This window comes from Phoxinus phoxinus (assembly GCF_949152265.1).
Source record: "Phoxinus phoxinus genome assembly, chromosome: 1".
In the NCBI taxonomy this organism is placed as follows: Eukaryota; Metazoa; Chordata; class Actinopteri; order Cypriniformes; family Leuciscidae; genus Phoxinus; species Phoxinus phoxinus.
This window is the reverse complement of record NC_136876.1, coordinates 38,937,920-38,952,382: the sequence shown is the minus strand read 5'-3', so window position 1 is coordinate 38,952,382 and position 14,463 is coordinate 38,937,920. Positions and strand designations below refer to the sequence as shown.

The 14,463-nt window shown below is 37.8% G+C and overlaps 1 protein-coding gene across 5 annotated transcripts; it reads left to right on the top strand.

Annotated features, from left to right (window-relative positions):
* Positions 1-4,466: 4,466 nt before the first annotated feature.
* Positions 4,467-9,014, top strand: foxd7 (forkhead box D7). Of its 5 annotated transcripts, none has more exons than XM_079614359.1 (2): positions 4,467-4,534; positions 6,753-9,014. In XM_079614359.1, the coding sequence occupies exon 2, from the start codon at positions 7,122-7,124 to the stop codon at positions 8,043-8,045; it is 924 nt and encodes a 307-aa protein (XP_079470485.1). In that variant the 5' UTR covers positions 4,467-4,534; positions 6,753-7,121; the 3' UTR covers positions 8,046-9,014. The 5 variants fall into 5 exon arrangements, with proteins under 5 accessions (XP_079470485.1, XP_079470483.1, XP_079470484.1 ...); XM_079614357.1 differs by having other exon boundaries at positions 4,471-4,534; positions 6,717-9,014; XM_079614358.1 differs by having other exon boundaries at positions 4,521-4,615.
* Positions 9,015-14,463: the final 5,449 nt, after the last annotated feature.

Below are 14,463 nucleotides of genomic sequence, written 5' to 3'. Positions count from 1 at the left end.
AGTTTCACAGAAAACTATTCATCCATCCATCCATCCATCCATCTATTTCATGCATGCATCGCTCTGTCCATCGACAGAGGTAACACTATCCTATAATCATTGCCCTGGACCTTCCTCTGGAACCAGGATCACAATAAACCATTGTATCTCATTACCAATCAGCAGTCCCTTGTCTTTTCACAATGACATCAAACCACATTTTACTCCGTTTTACCCCATTACAAAAATGAAGCATGTTTACGGAATTGTTGTAGTGTTTGCTGCATTCATGAATTTTCTTGAATTTATGTCATATAAAATTGATGGTGAATTTAGATGAGTTCACTATTAACTAGGAGTTTTCCCTCAATAAACTCCTACTTAGTAGTGGTTAAGTTTAGATATTGGGTAGGGTTAAGGGAAGAATATGATCATATAGAATAAGGCATTAATATCTGCTTTATAAATACTAATAAACAGCCAGTTTGCTCGTAATAAGCATGCTAATTTAATAGTGAATAAGTGTACCTAATCTAAAGTGTTACCCAATTTATTTCTACTATACATGCATATATAAATATATATATATATTGATGTTTTATTGCAAGAAAAATACAAACAAAATTATAAATATAGCTAAACTTATTAAATATTTAGTATTAGGTAACTAAAAATGTTTCATTTGTCTCCTTGAAGTGATTATCACAAGTAGGCTATCACAGCTTTGTTAAAAAAAAAAAATTTTAATGACTTTTAACAGTTATTTTCCAGGCCCTATTTTCTTCCATTATACCATTAAGTGCTTAGTATTTATGGTAAATACAATCCTGTGCAGGTGTGTCTCTGCAGTTACTGTGTGTGTGTGTGTGTGTGTGTGTGTGTGTGTGTGTGTGTGTGTGTGTGTGTGTGTGTGTGTGTGTGTGTGTGTGTGTGTGTGTGTGTGTGTGTGTGTGTGTGTGTGTGTGTGTGTGTGTGTGTGTGTGTGTGTGTGTGTGTGTGTGTGTGTGTGTGTGTGTGTGTGTGTGTGCGTGTGTGTGTGTGCGTGTGTGTGTGTGTGTGTGTGCGTGCGTGTGTGTGTAGATAATGCAAGACCACACGTCATAGTGACTGATGTCTGATTAAACACCCTCTTCTGCCCAGGAGCACTTTATAGTGAGCAACAATGGGAGAGTTCAGACGAGCAGACGAGAGCAGAAGTTTTTTTGTTAATTTTTTCTTTTTTAAATTACTTTTAACAGTTATTTTCCAGGCCCTTATTTTCTACCATTATACCATTAAGTGCTTAGTATGTTAAATACAATCCTCTTCAAGGTGCGTCTCAGTTACTAGTGTGTGTGTGTGTGTGTGTGTGTGTGTGTGTGTGTGTGTGTGTGTGTGTGTGTGTGTGTGTGTGTGTGTGTGTGTGTGTGTGTGTGTGTGTGTGTGTGTGTGTGTGTGTGTGTGTGTGTGTGTGTGTGTGTGTGGATAATGCAAGACCACACGTCATAGTGACTGATGTCTGTTTAAACTCTCTTCTACACTTTACAGTGAGCAACAATGGGTGAGTTCAGAGAGCAGCCGCGAGCGGAAGGTGAGTGTGTGTGTGTGTGGGCTGTTAACAGTTGTCAGGTAAATGAGGAAAAGCCTGAAGCAGCAAATCAAGAAGTGTGCACAGAGTTTAACAAGAAAATCCATCTGAAACTGTCACCTGTCACACTTGAATGTGAGTGTGAAAAGCACAGCTGTGGGATTCGTGTCATCTTTTCAAGTATGAAAACACCTGTTTCTCTGCTGATACTCTAGCATTGCATTTTTATGTTTTCCTCATCTAACACACTCCTTGAATTGGGTGGGTCAGATTAATAAGGCATGTGAGTGTGAATGCGCAGTGCAAGATCCTCCAGGAGCAGAATTCACAAATGCTAGTCAGTTTTTTTTGGATATATGACAAGGAAACTGTTGCTCTAAAACTATTGCAGACAGAGGTCAAGGTTTGGCTCACAAGAAACGCCAAGCTCGCCTCTGCTGGTGGATGTCGGAAGAACCTGACTATAGATATTTCATTTGTAAATATTTTTTAGTGTGTTATTTATTTATTATAAGTTTCATGGGAGCATATAAAGCAGAGTGCCAATTTGTTTCATTACTTTGATTTTGATTTCTTTTGAACGAGCACCTGGATGTGCATAAACTAAAGTAAAATACATCGTACAATTATTAACAAATAATCGCCTAGCAATACCATGTTGCAGCTAATGACTGTGGGTTCATTTTCTAGCTTCAAAATAATTCAATTATTCAATTGACTTCAAATAATATTGACTTCAAATAATAAGATACTGTTTAACATATGATCATGCCCTTTTGTTTTTAAACTCGAAGATATTATCACACATGATTGGTCGCAGACAAATCAGTCTGTAATTAATCAGATCGAATGTCTTTACAACAGAGCCTTGAAGATTTTAGATAGAAAGCGAATAAGAGACCATCATTGTCAGATCTTAAGTAGGCTAAATACAATATTTGAAGCGTTTCTCTTTTTGTCTTTCTCCACTATGTAAAGTTTGAGTTTAAATGTCTAAATGGTCTTGCACCTCAACCCTTATGTACATTTTCGGAGAGATTGAATGGCTACAGCAGATCCAGAGCGGCGTCTAGTGGAAATTGTAAAATTTTATTTTTGTAAAACATATTTTGCTGTCCTTTATCTCTCCTCTCAGTGAAAGGTGTAAAATTATGGAATTCATTACCTGAATATTTAAAATCTGCTGCAAGTTTTAATTAAAAGAAGAAGAAGCCACTAAGTCTTGGTTAATTCAGCAACAAACGTGTATGTTTAGTTTTCTTTTTTTTTCTCCGTTTTTCCCATTTTTCTCTTTGGATTTGTTGGCTGTTGTAACTGTAATTTATAAAAGCTCTTCTAAAGACAAGTGTTGCAAATGAGCTTTGCACTATGATAGGCTACACGCATTGGATGGCTTTTGTCACAGTTTCATCTATGTTTATTGTATCTGTCGCTATGCAAATAAAACATTAAATAAATAATATAACGATGTAATGTATTTTAAAATAAAACAGGAGTTTATAAAAAAAAAGTCCTACCAGGTATTTTAGCTGGAGCTGCATTATTGGATATTCATAGTATATTTTTTAGATCCATTATACCTATATAAAACTTCAGTTATGTCCTAAACATTTTAAAGTACCCGAAATAAAAATGTTTTAAAAAAATAATAAAAGTAAAGACTTTAGAAGGGCTCCTCAGTGCTCTTGTGATGGCGTCGGCCAGTAGTTTCAACGGTGGTGTTTTGGTGACACCTACTGGTCATTTTATTGAACAACATGAACGGGAAAACATTATCAACTAGTTAGACATTTGCTAAAGGAAATACCAGGATAAATAAATAAAACTGACAATCTTTTTGTGACAATGATCCAGAAAATGAGATTAACATAGTGTGTGTGGCCATACAAGTGACATTAGCAGACATCAGATATCCACATCATTAAATTTGAGTTCACATCTTAAACTTGTGGGTAAATGTAACAATATAAGTTGTTTCGTAACATGGGAGTTTATGAAAACCAAAGAAATAAATAGCATGCATTACGTCTTTATTTCAGTATAAGTATTTTAGCTGGAGCTGCATTAATGGATATTCATCAGTCACATTATACTTGCACTATGATAGGCTATCAATCTTCAGTTATGTCATTTTAAAGTACTCCATAGAAAAAACCCAAGACATAATAGTGCATACAAAATGTCAAGGGCTTGTTAACATTATTTGTTATTATTTGGTCACATTATATGATGTTACACCCATTTCCTTGTCTTTAAAAAGGTGTACAGAAGCCGTATGAAAAAGCTGGACAGGTTTGTCTGCTGTCTTCAGTAGCCCAGAGTGAGACATGATGTGACATGAATGACAAACAAGGCTATGCCTGTAATGTGGCATATATGAACATTTCTTCTTGGTTTTTATTAAAGGGATAGTTCACCCAAAAATGACAATTCTGTCAGAATTTACTCAACCTCAAGTTGTTTCAAACCTGCATGAATATCATTCTTCTGCTGGACCCAAAAGAGGATATTTTGAAGAATGTGGGTAAACAAACAGTTGATGGTTGATTGACTTCCATAGAAATAAATAAATAAATACAATGAAAGTCCACTGTTTGGACGTTCCTCAAAATATCCTCTTTTGTGTTCAGCAGAAGAAAGAAACTCATACAGGTTTAGAACAACTTAAGGGTGAGTAAATAATGACAGAATTATTATTTTTGGGTGAACTCCCTTTAAGAAATAAGACTCGTTTTGTCTCTATTCAGGTCCATTTCTTTTAACAAATTTGAGGTAGGTTGTCACAGAGGGAATGTGCTGGTTATTGACGCTGATTTGAGAAGAATAATCTTCCTTTTTATATGAAATAACTCAAATAAAATAAAAAATCATCTTGCACAGCAGCAGAACATCTTAATTGTGTCACAAGGTGGCGCTGTGTGTTTAGTCTGTGTGGAGTTTTTTCTTCAAGGCTTCCTTCACAGGGACGAGCAGTGAACGAGCTCCGAGGTGAGGTCAGCACTTGTATGATTCATACCATCTGCAAACAGACATATCTTTTGAGGGCAAGATTGGGCAACATGGTCTACGGTTAGTGGGCCTAAGTTATTTTTAACACAGTAACGTTAGCCTAAAAAAAAAAAGCCTAGGCTAGCCTACCTACCTACGTGCCGTCATTTCTGGCTAATCAAATTTTAGGCTAGTAAAATGACAATCATTCGTGTTGTGTTGTAATAAGAAAAACGTTAAACGAATCTGCCAAACAGAAAGTAGGCCTATATGCTAACTTTATAGCCTATAAAACTAACAGGTAGGCCTATAGGCCAGAGCCCGTCTACGGATTACTTAGTCTATTAACGTTAGACTTTCTCTAGTTAGGCCTATTCGGGAAAGACGCCATACTTTTTTGTTGTTTGATGTTTTATCCCGAATACAAACTTTTTCAGAAGGTTTTAATTTTGTAAATATGTATTTACAATGTTTACGTCAGTTGATGTTTCTGTCGACACCCTATAGCCTATTTGATAAACTTCCTTCAAGCCTCGTTTTCATTCGCGATTTTAGACCTAACATGGTTCCCGATACCGAGAAAGAATCCAACGAATTAGCCCTAGATGTCTGTATTTATAAAGTGGGATCTTGCTGTCACACTTTCTACTCCAATTAATTAATTTCTTTATGGTGTGTTTTTAAAAAGTATTTTTCTTTCAGTTAGGCTTATTAAATCATGTTTTATTTAAGGCTGCAATCCTGTATAACGTGGTGACAACTTAGGCTCATGTTCTGAGAATTTTGTTTTGTTGTTTTTACCCAGATATTTCAAAAAATATGATGAAATTGTATAATTTTGGAGGACAAAATTAGGTTGGTGTTAGAGTTAACACACCTTCGTGTAGGCTATAGACCTATGACTTTTGTCTCTGACTTTAGTTTAGAAGCTAACTTCTAAAGAAAACTTGAATATATAAATATATCAAACTAAAATATTGATCGTATTAATATCCCTTAAGTATATATCTTTTACAATCCCGTACATAGCATAAGTCGTGCCATTTGTAACCTATGCTATTGTCGTCTCTATATAGGCGAACAGGAACACCACACCATCATCACCACACCACCACATTAAAACACATTAGGCTATCTGTGGAACTGCGGCGTCGGGTTTGAATTATCCCGTTTTCGCGTCCAAAACCATCCTTCATTCATTTCTCTCACTCTCTCTTTCTCGCTGGGCCTGTTTCCAATCCGAGGACATGCGTGATAGATTTGTGAAATCATGCCCGCCCACCTCATCTCTACGCTCGGTGCAGGGCTCCGGTATCAATAAGATTATATGGGCAGGAAATGTAGAAATGCTCAACCAAGAGCTTCATCATTGAACAAACGGCCTTCAGCAGCCAAATGCGAGCGAAACATTGTCTCTCTTTCATCTGAACGACCCGACAGTTTTATATGATATAGGCCTACCTAATTTTCACCATGTCATTAAAGAAAACTACTTTTAAGTGCAATGGGAAATGCGAGATATTATTTGTAAAGAGCAAACATATGTGCGAAGATAATATAGCCTATTATAAATCTGTTTCTTATTTTAGCCTCGTTGCTTCAAAGCTGGGCGAGATTTCTTTTTATTTCTCTTTTTTTATGCTCTCTGTTCTAGCTTTCTTTATAGCCTATAGTTTCAATTATTAGCTATTAGCCTATTATTGTATTATAATACATTGCAATAATTTAACTAGCCTACCAGTTACACTGCAAAAAAAAGATCAATAAATTATGTTTACATTGCTTTCACACATCAAAATAAATTGAGCAATTTACATTTTTTTAAGTTATAAAATATTAAACTCAAGTTTTTTAAGTCAGTTTATTGCAATTTAAGTTTAAATGACTTAAACATCCAAGTTGATTGTACTTACAAATGTAATAACTTATACCACATTGGGCAGTGTGAAAAAAATACACGTTAGTATAGCCTACATGCATGTCAGGGATACATGTAACGTTATGAATTTATAGTGTCCTAATTAGACATTTTTCATTAAACTTATTCGATGTTCGTAAAAGCTAGTGAAAAGATAAATAATCATAGGCTAGACTATAATCTTTATGTGTTGGTGAATTGTGGTAATTTATTTCTAATAATTCCTTTCTGTTAATGAAAAAGAAAGAAATCTGTGCCCTTCAGTGACATGATATCAATCATGGATCTTTCTGCGGGCAGATCCTCTGGTAGAGTTGCCCTGTTTTCATTGGAGTGGAGCTTCTTCCTGAGAACTTCGTCATGACATCATCGTCATCTGATTCCCGAACAGCTGCAGGAATCCAGTTGCGTTGGAGTGGACGATGGACATTGCATGTGCGCGCAGCTCTCCAGACCTCCTGCGCTCGAAAATTGAGGATTCCTGTGTGGCCGGATTCAATTTGAGTTGTTAGCGTGCTCGTCTCTTTATAATCCATCTTCCAGAGTGATCTGAGGAACCAGGAACAGACCTTTCCGAGTGTGTGTGTGTGTGTGAGAGAGAGAGAGTTTAAGACTCGCGCGTGGCATCTGTTTGTTTAGAACCAATCTCGCGCCTCCAGCTCGTGGATTATGACCCTGGACACTGATTTAATGGATGACCTCTTTGTCGATGTGGTTGGAGAAGGTGGCAAGGAGTCTGGAGACGAACATCTTTCGACCTCCTCTCTTTCTGCCTCCGACCAGGTGCATAACAAGGGGGATAAGGACCACGTCCCCTCTTCCATATGTCCCTCAAGTTCGAGCAAAAGCCCTTCAGTGAAACCGCCCTATTCCTACATCGCTTTGATCACCATGGCGATCCTCCAGAGCCCGAAGAAGCGTCTCACCCTCAGCGAGATATGCGACTTCATCAGCCACCGCTTCGTGTACTACCGAGAGAAGTTCCCAGCCTGGCAGAACTCCATCCGACACAATCTCTCCCTAAACGACTGCTTCGTGAAAATGCCACGCGAGCCGGGTAATCCCGGGAAAGGGAATTACTGGACTCTGGATCCCAATTCATCGGATATGTTTGAGAACGGAAGTTTCCTGAGGAGGAGGAAGCGATTTAAACGGCAGCACTTCAAATTTGGGGTGTTCAGGGATCAAGCGCTGCAGCCGAGCGCTTTCCCGAACCTATACGGCGCGTACGGGCTCAGCGCGTCATGCACGCACTTAGTACCGGGTCTGGATGTCTACCCGTTCGGCTTCCATCAACCCATCGGGGTACCACCTGTTGGCGGCATTTTACCGGCTCTATCCACGCTTTTCTCGAGGAACTCTGTCGCAGCCAAGTCTTTCCCGCAGTCCCAAACAGTGGCCATCGAGCCTGTCTCCCCTGGCCTCGCCTGCGCATTGGCCCCGACCTCTCCATTCGCGTCCTCAGCACTGTTTAATCCAGTGGGCTTCCCTCGGGTCCTCAATTTTCAGTACGAGTACCAGAAGCTACAAAATGTACACAGCCACGTGGATTTGTCCACTAAACACAGACACCTGGCTAGTGTCAATGACTAATTCAGTGCATATTTGGACACGAAACTATAGGCCTATTTTTTTCTCAGGAATTACTTCATTTATCCAGAGCATCGCGTCGAATGTTTGCGAACATTTTAACGAACTTTTGAGTTTATTTTCTGTCAGGAAACCATTCAGTGAATGTATTTCTGTTACATGCTGAAAATGATTATTGATGCATGTTATTTTGTCGAAATGATTAAATGTCGAATGATTCTGCTTGCCTATTTAAATGACGAATTTCCTTTTCGCGTTTTGACGGAAATAAAACAGACATTTTTAAATGCACAGTAAACGTCGTGATTCTTTATTTATTAAATTAGGCAATTAAAGAAATGTTTATTTTCCTTATAAGCTACAACCAGAAAACGTCATGTCTTTTTTTTCTCATTATTAAATTAAATTGTGATTTACGTGCAAAATGTATGCTGTAAATCCTGCAGGGTAATTTTTCACTATTTTGCAGACGTGTCTCACGCAGGGTCAAACAATTAAATAAGCAACCACCCCAAAAAAGGTAAGATCAGGTAAGAAATCGATTGATAACATTTTGAATTTTTATTATGAATTTTTATTATGAATAATCTCATTCTCAGTAATATGAATTGTCATTCATAAAATAGGCAATTGAGACGCATATAGGCATACATTTAAACAACATTGTGTGTCAGAAATAAAACCAGGGCTTAGAAAGTGACAATGCCCCACTTATTTAAAAATATGAGGGTATGCCCTTAGAGCTCTCCTTTCAGTTTCGATACATAAAACTGACAATCAGGCCTGAAATATATAAAAAACATAATTATCAAAAGTGAATAATAGGAATGATTTAAAAGGGAATATGGGTTTGTATTATTTATTGGATGGTTTTTGTTATGGTGTATTTTGCATTATATAACACCTCCTGTATTTAATTTAGTAACAGCCATAATTATTTATATTTAGAATTTACTTTAATAAACTGATTTAATTTGGCGTTTGAAATAAATGGATGGCATGCTGTTTTCTATGGTTAAAATTATGACCTTATAGACGTAAAATTTCTCTGAAAATCATCTGCAGGGGGAAATTGTGTCATTTCTGACCAACCACAGAGACTGCATAAAATGAATGTTCATTTATAGCATATCTCCGTCATAAATAATCTAAAGAAGTTTAACACGTGTCCTCTCATGTCGGTTTATTTGTTTAAGCTTGTTAAACGGAAATAATCAACCAGATCAGTCTCAAATGCGCTTTACAAATACACAGTATACTCGCCTGAGCTTGAGCAGATTTCCATCTGAACACACACTGTAAATAATCATCTCCAAACGCTCAGCAGAGTCTTGACAGCTGCATGTGCCGATGTGCGCATGCTCAGGTGTATATTAGTCTGAAAAATCATTGGACCCTGTTAATTTTCAATTGTCGATTTCAAAGATTCTACACAACAAGCATACAGACAATGTAATCACATGACCGCATGTCTTCCTTTTATTTCTTGAAATTATTTAACAGATTTTTATTTTTTTTAATGATTTCATAATGATCAAATCATTTTATCATCAAATTCATAAAATGATTAAGAAGTTATATTTCTACCGGGAAACAATAGACCAGAAAAGACCAGGGAAATAGTTAAAACGAATAGTAGGCCTATGTGTTTATCTAAATACCAAAATATTTATTTATGAATGCTTCACATCTCGCTGAGTTTTAATTGTTTTATGCATTATAATGAATTTGACTGATATTACTATATAGGCCTATTATTATTATAACGTTAAGGAAATGGCACCTAATAATGAGTAGCCTATAGGCTAAAAAAAAAAAGCTCAAATTAAAATGGTCTATTTATAAAGTAGCTATATGCATTTTATGTTGCAGAATGGTGAATTCAAAATGAAATAATTATTTTTAGTTAAAAAGTCGAACTTTAATCGCCGATATTGACAAACGGTGTTTAGGCATGGCTCGGAATTTTTAAAATTGAACTGTGGTTTGGTGTTTGACATCTTCCAGCCTTTCTCTTTTAATTTAAATGATTGGACAAAGAGCTTGGTAACTAAATGCACTGGATTCATCTTAGAGAGAGCGAGAGAAAACAAGCGTTTAGAGCCAAAACCAAAGTTATAAGGCCAACCTGAGATTGAATTCCCTGCACCTGACAAAATAAAGGAAACAAAAGAGTGTGTCTTTGAGTTGTGTGAGCACAAGAAAATTCACCAGTGTAAATGTGTAGGCTAACAGCTGTCTTTAGATCGCCCACAGAGAGATTCCACTGTTGTTGGCTTTGAATAACTGCCTTTATTTAGCCGCGTCCCAGCAGAGATATAGAGACAAATATTTATTTCTACAATGACCATCACAGCATATGTGTGACCCAGCTCCCACATCTTGCTTAAGGCCTATCGTCTTTCCCATCTGTCAGTTTGTTTTTCTCAAAAACAGTCTGCAAGATTATATTTTCCCCAGTCAAGCAGTCGTCTAAGACCCATAACTTAAAACAAAATAAAGGCATTTCATGTACGAAGACAGAAATCATAATAAGCCCTGCGTTTGTGGTCTGAAATTGAATACGTCATCTGTGAAAACTCTGCTTCACGCTCCATCAGTGTCACATTAAGCATATTAATAATATTGTGATTGTGATGAATTGCTATTTATATGACACCCTCCAGCAGTGCTGCCAGCGCGATCGCTCGCATGAGTCCCGAGCTTATTAGCGATGATGTATTATAATTCATATTTTACCCCCCGATACGGTTTGCTTTTACAAGGGAAAGAACGAGCAGGTTCGGTTTAAAGGTCTGCTTGTACCTGACCCGAGAGGCGCTTTCCTCTGTTTCCTCATGCCAAGTTAAACAGGATGGTTAAAATCATTCCTCAAAGCCTGTACCAGCTCGTGCAGCTCTCCTCTCTTCTCCAATCACGCAAAGCAAAGACGCAGAGCTGCAGCGGTGCTCTGTGGGATATCCTAGTCTCCTTCCAACCAAGAAGCATCGTGAAGAGGCAAATTCTGTTCCCTCGACATTTTCCTGAGGTGTAGGCCTATTTTGTTTGCTGCAAAGGTAATAAATTGATTTAAGGGATGAAACTATAGGTCACTTCTTTAGATCACATTTAAATGTTAAAGTAGCCTACCCCTATAGGCATTTGTATCCATTAAAACTAATCTTTGATCACCAAAATTGCATATTTAAGGGACTGTTCGTTATTTATTTATGGGGCCACCGGAGGAGTTTTGAGATCAATAGTCAAAAAAGACTTGACCCTCCCTTCGCCAGCAATACATTTTTCTATGACCCTCCAAAATGATTGTGAAAAAAGGCATGACCCTCCCCGATCATTTATTGATTATTACTTCTGTACTGGTTTGCGCTTGGCAAAGATGTTCAGATATCTCTGCCTCTACACCAAACGTTCATTAAAAGACTCCTGCACACCCGCCTTTTTCAAACTGGCGCAGCGCTGACTCGCGGTAGAAACTGCATGATTTGATTTGTTAAACATGAGGATTATCCGACTGGCATCGCCGCTCACTCTAACGTTAACCTAGATAATTGTTCGCTGTTCTTAGGCGCATAACCAAGTGTGTGTGCGGAGTGTGTAGCGCGCACTGCATGACATGGAGGCGCCGATGCGATCAACAGTGGAAACAACTTAAAATACTCTATTTATGGCCATACAGAAAAGAATAGCCTAATGCATCAGTCGCAATACTTTTATTTGTGTAAACTCACAATAACAAGAAAACGTTTTGCTTTCGTAAAATAAAATAAAACAATCAGGGTCTTTCATGGTCTCCGTGAACTGTAGCGCGTCAAAAAAAAAAAAAAGCAGAAACATATCGTAGGCTATATAGCATAGGCTACTAGCCTCAAATATATGAAAAAAATATCTATATAAAGCTTGATATGTCCACTTTTAAAAACGAAAAAAATCAAATCGAAAGCAAATATCATCTGATGTAATCCGTATGAAAGATGCATTTCTCTTAAAGGCGCACTTTACAGCGGAGATGTATGGAGACACTGATTTAGAAAAAAAGAGTTTATTAATAAACAATTAAAATGCATCGTTATTTTTAAATACATATTTATTATCATTAGCCTGTTTTTGCGGCAAGATTATACATGCGCTTGAGCGCAGAATGGGCTATATAATATCCCATGCAGTATTTAAGCAGAAATTAACGTGCGACTAGTCAAATATTTAGTATATGGCAACAATACATTTACTATATTTGACATTATTTAATTAGTAAGTATCCAAAAGTATTTTGGAAACTATGATAGGCCTACATTTTTTCATGATTTTTTGATGAATAAAAAATTCAAAAGAAAAGCATTTATTTAAAAACGAAATATTTGGTAACATTACACATGTTTTAATGTCACCTTTGATAACTTTAATGCATCCTTACTGAAAAAAAATTCTGACTAGCCAAGTAAACCAACACATTTTTGAACGGCAGTGTACATTCAGTAGGTTATTATTTATTGCAATATAAACACTGTCAGATCAACAAGGTATCTCTTCATTTACCAGTCGAAGACGGAGCAACTTTCTGCTCTTATGTTTACTCCGTGCACTGTCAAGGTCTTCATCGTATTTATCGGTCTTTGCAGCAATTATTTTACCGCAAATACTGCATCGCACGCTGTTGGCATCGAGTCAGGAGAAATATACCATACTTTTGATCGACTTTTCCACATCTTTAAGGTAGCCTATTATGTGTGTGTATCGCGTCTCATATGAATATGTGCGCGGAGAGTTTGTGTGTGTGTGCTCGCGTCTCATATGAATATGTGCGCGGAGAGTTTGTGTGTGTGTGCGCTCGCGTCTCATATGAATATGTGCGCGGAGAGTTTGTGTGTGTGTGTGTCCTCGCGTCTCATACAAGTATGCGCGTCGAGTTTGTGCGTGCGCGCGCGTCTCATATGAGTATGTGCGCGGTATCGAAATCTGGAACCGAACAACATGCCATTTTTCGATACTCGATAGTATCGAGGCAATTCGGTCGATACCTAAAAACTATCGAGACTCGGTACCCAGCCCTAGAAAAGACCAGGTATAAATGCCCTCCGAAACGCATTCGAGACGGATTTGAATCCGATCGCTCAAACCACTTCAGGGGAGGTCTGGGCCACATTCCAGACAAAACTGAACAAGTGTAAATGCATCTGGTTGTTGAAACCACATATGTAAATTGTACTCCTCCCAAAAAATGCAATAAAATAAAAATAAACGTGAGAGCGTGTTATAGGCTTTATGTCATGTTATAGCCAGACATGACGACGCTACTGCAACACGCAACACTGCAGATGAGCCAACGTGCAAACTATTTGAAGAATTGAAGATAGGATTTAAATCCGTTTTGCAAAAACGCATTTATGCGACCACACCAGGTGTAAATGGAATCGTTTTGATAAATCAGATAGCTATCCGATCTGAGAAAACGCATGAAGTGGCCAGGTGTAAACAGCCCTAATGTAGCACGCGTTATTTGTGTTTGTTTTCAGACATGATAGCCTAACAGTTGTTTTATACTTGTCCTTATGCGATATCACAATTTTTGATCGTGGATGATTTAATATCTCCACGATCTGCTTTTGAAGAAATGTGGTAGTATCGCTATCACACACACTACAGCGCACATTCTATCAGCTGCAGTTCTGGCGCCTCAGTCTCAAACTCGACGTAGGCTACATCGACGTAGGACACACTCACAGGACACTGCTTGTGATTCGCAATCACAAAAGTTTATTATTTGCTCGTGGTAAACATTTCATTGGCGTTCTGTTCTGACATGATGCACTTTTTCTGAGCGCGCGCGCACTGTCAAACAGCGCCAAACTGGACTTGATCTTTCGCGTCTGATTTTTGTTGGGTCAGACCCATCTGCTAGCTATGGGGGGACCGAGACTGAGAGAGCTACATGGAAAAATATGCACAAAACAAGCCACTTTGAAAGTTTGTTGTTTTCATGAATACAAAAGTTGGGTGACCCTCCCCCTAGACTAAAAAAAGTTGGATGACCCTCCCCTCAACAAAGAATAAAAAGGCATGACCCTCCCCTATTTTCCTCCGGTGGCCCATTCCATAAATAACGAACGGTCCCTAAGCGTTTTTTACTTGAAAAAAAAAAATCATACCTTAAAATAGCGTGAATATACACCTTTACCTCATTTAGTAGGCCTATACACGGTTCTATGAATATGCAAATTATTCGCCCCGCCTCCACGCACTCACTCGATCACACGTTGACCTGATTGGTTACAAGGTTTGTGACGTCTGAAACACTCGTGATTTCGCACATGGTTTGTCTTAAAGCATATTAAAACACTATATACATATAAACCACATTAAAAGCTTGATTTTTTTCACCACAGCGGGACTTAAAGCAATGATATTCAACTTTTTTGCCAAATGG

Excerpts from the sequence above, each read along its gene's own strand:
- foxd7 (XM_079614359.1), top strand. The coding sequence starts at position 7,122 with ATGACCCTGGACACTGATTTAATGGATGACCTCTTTGTCGATGTGGTT.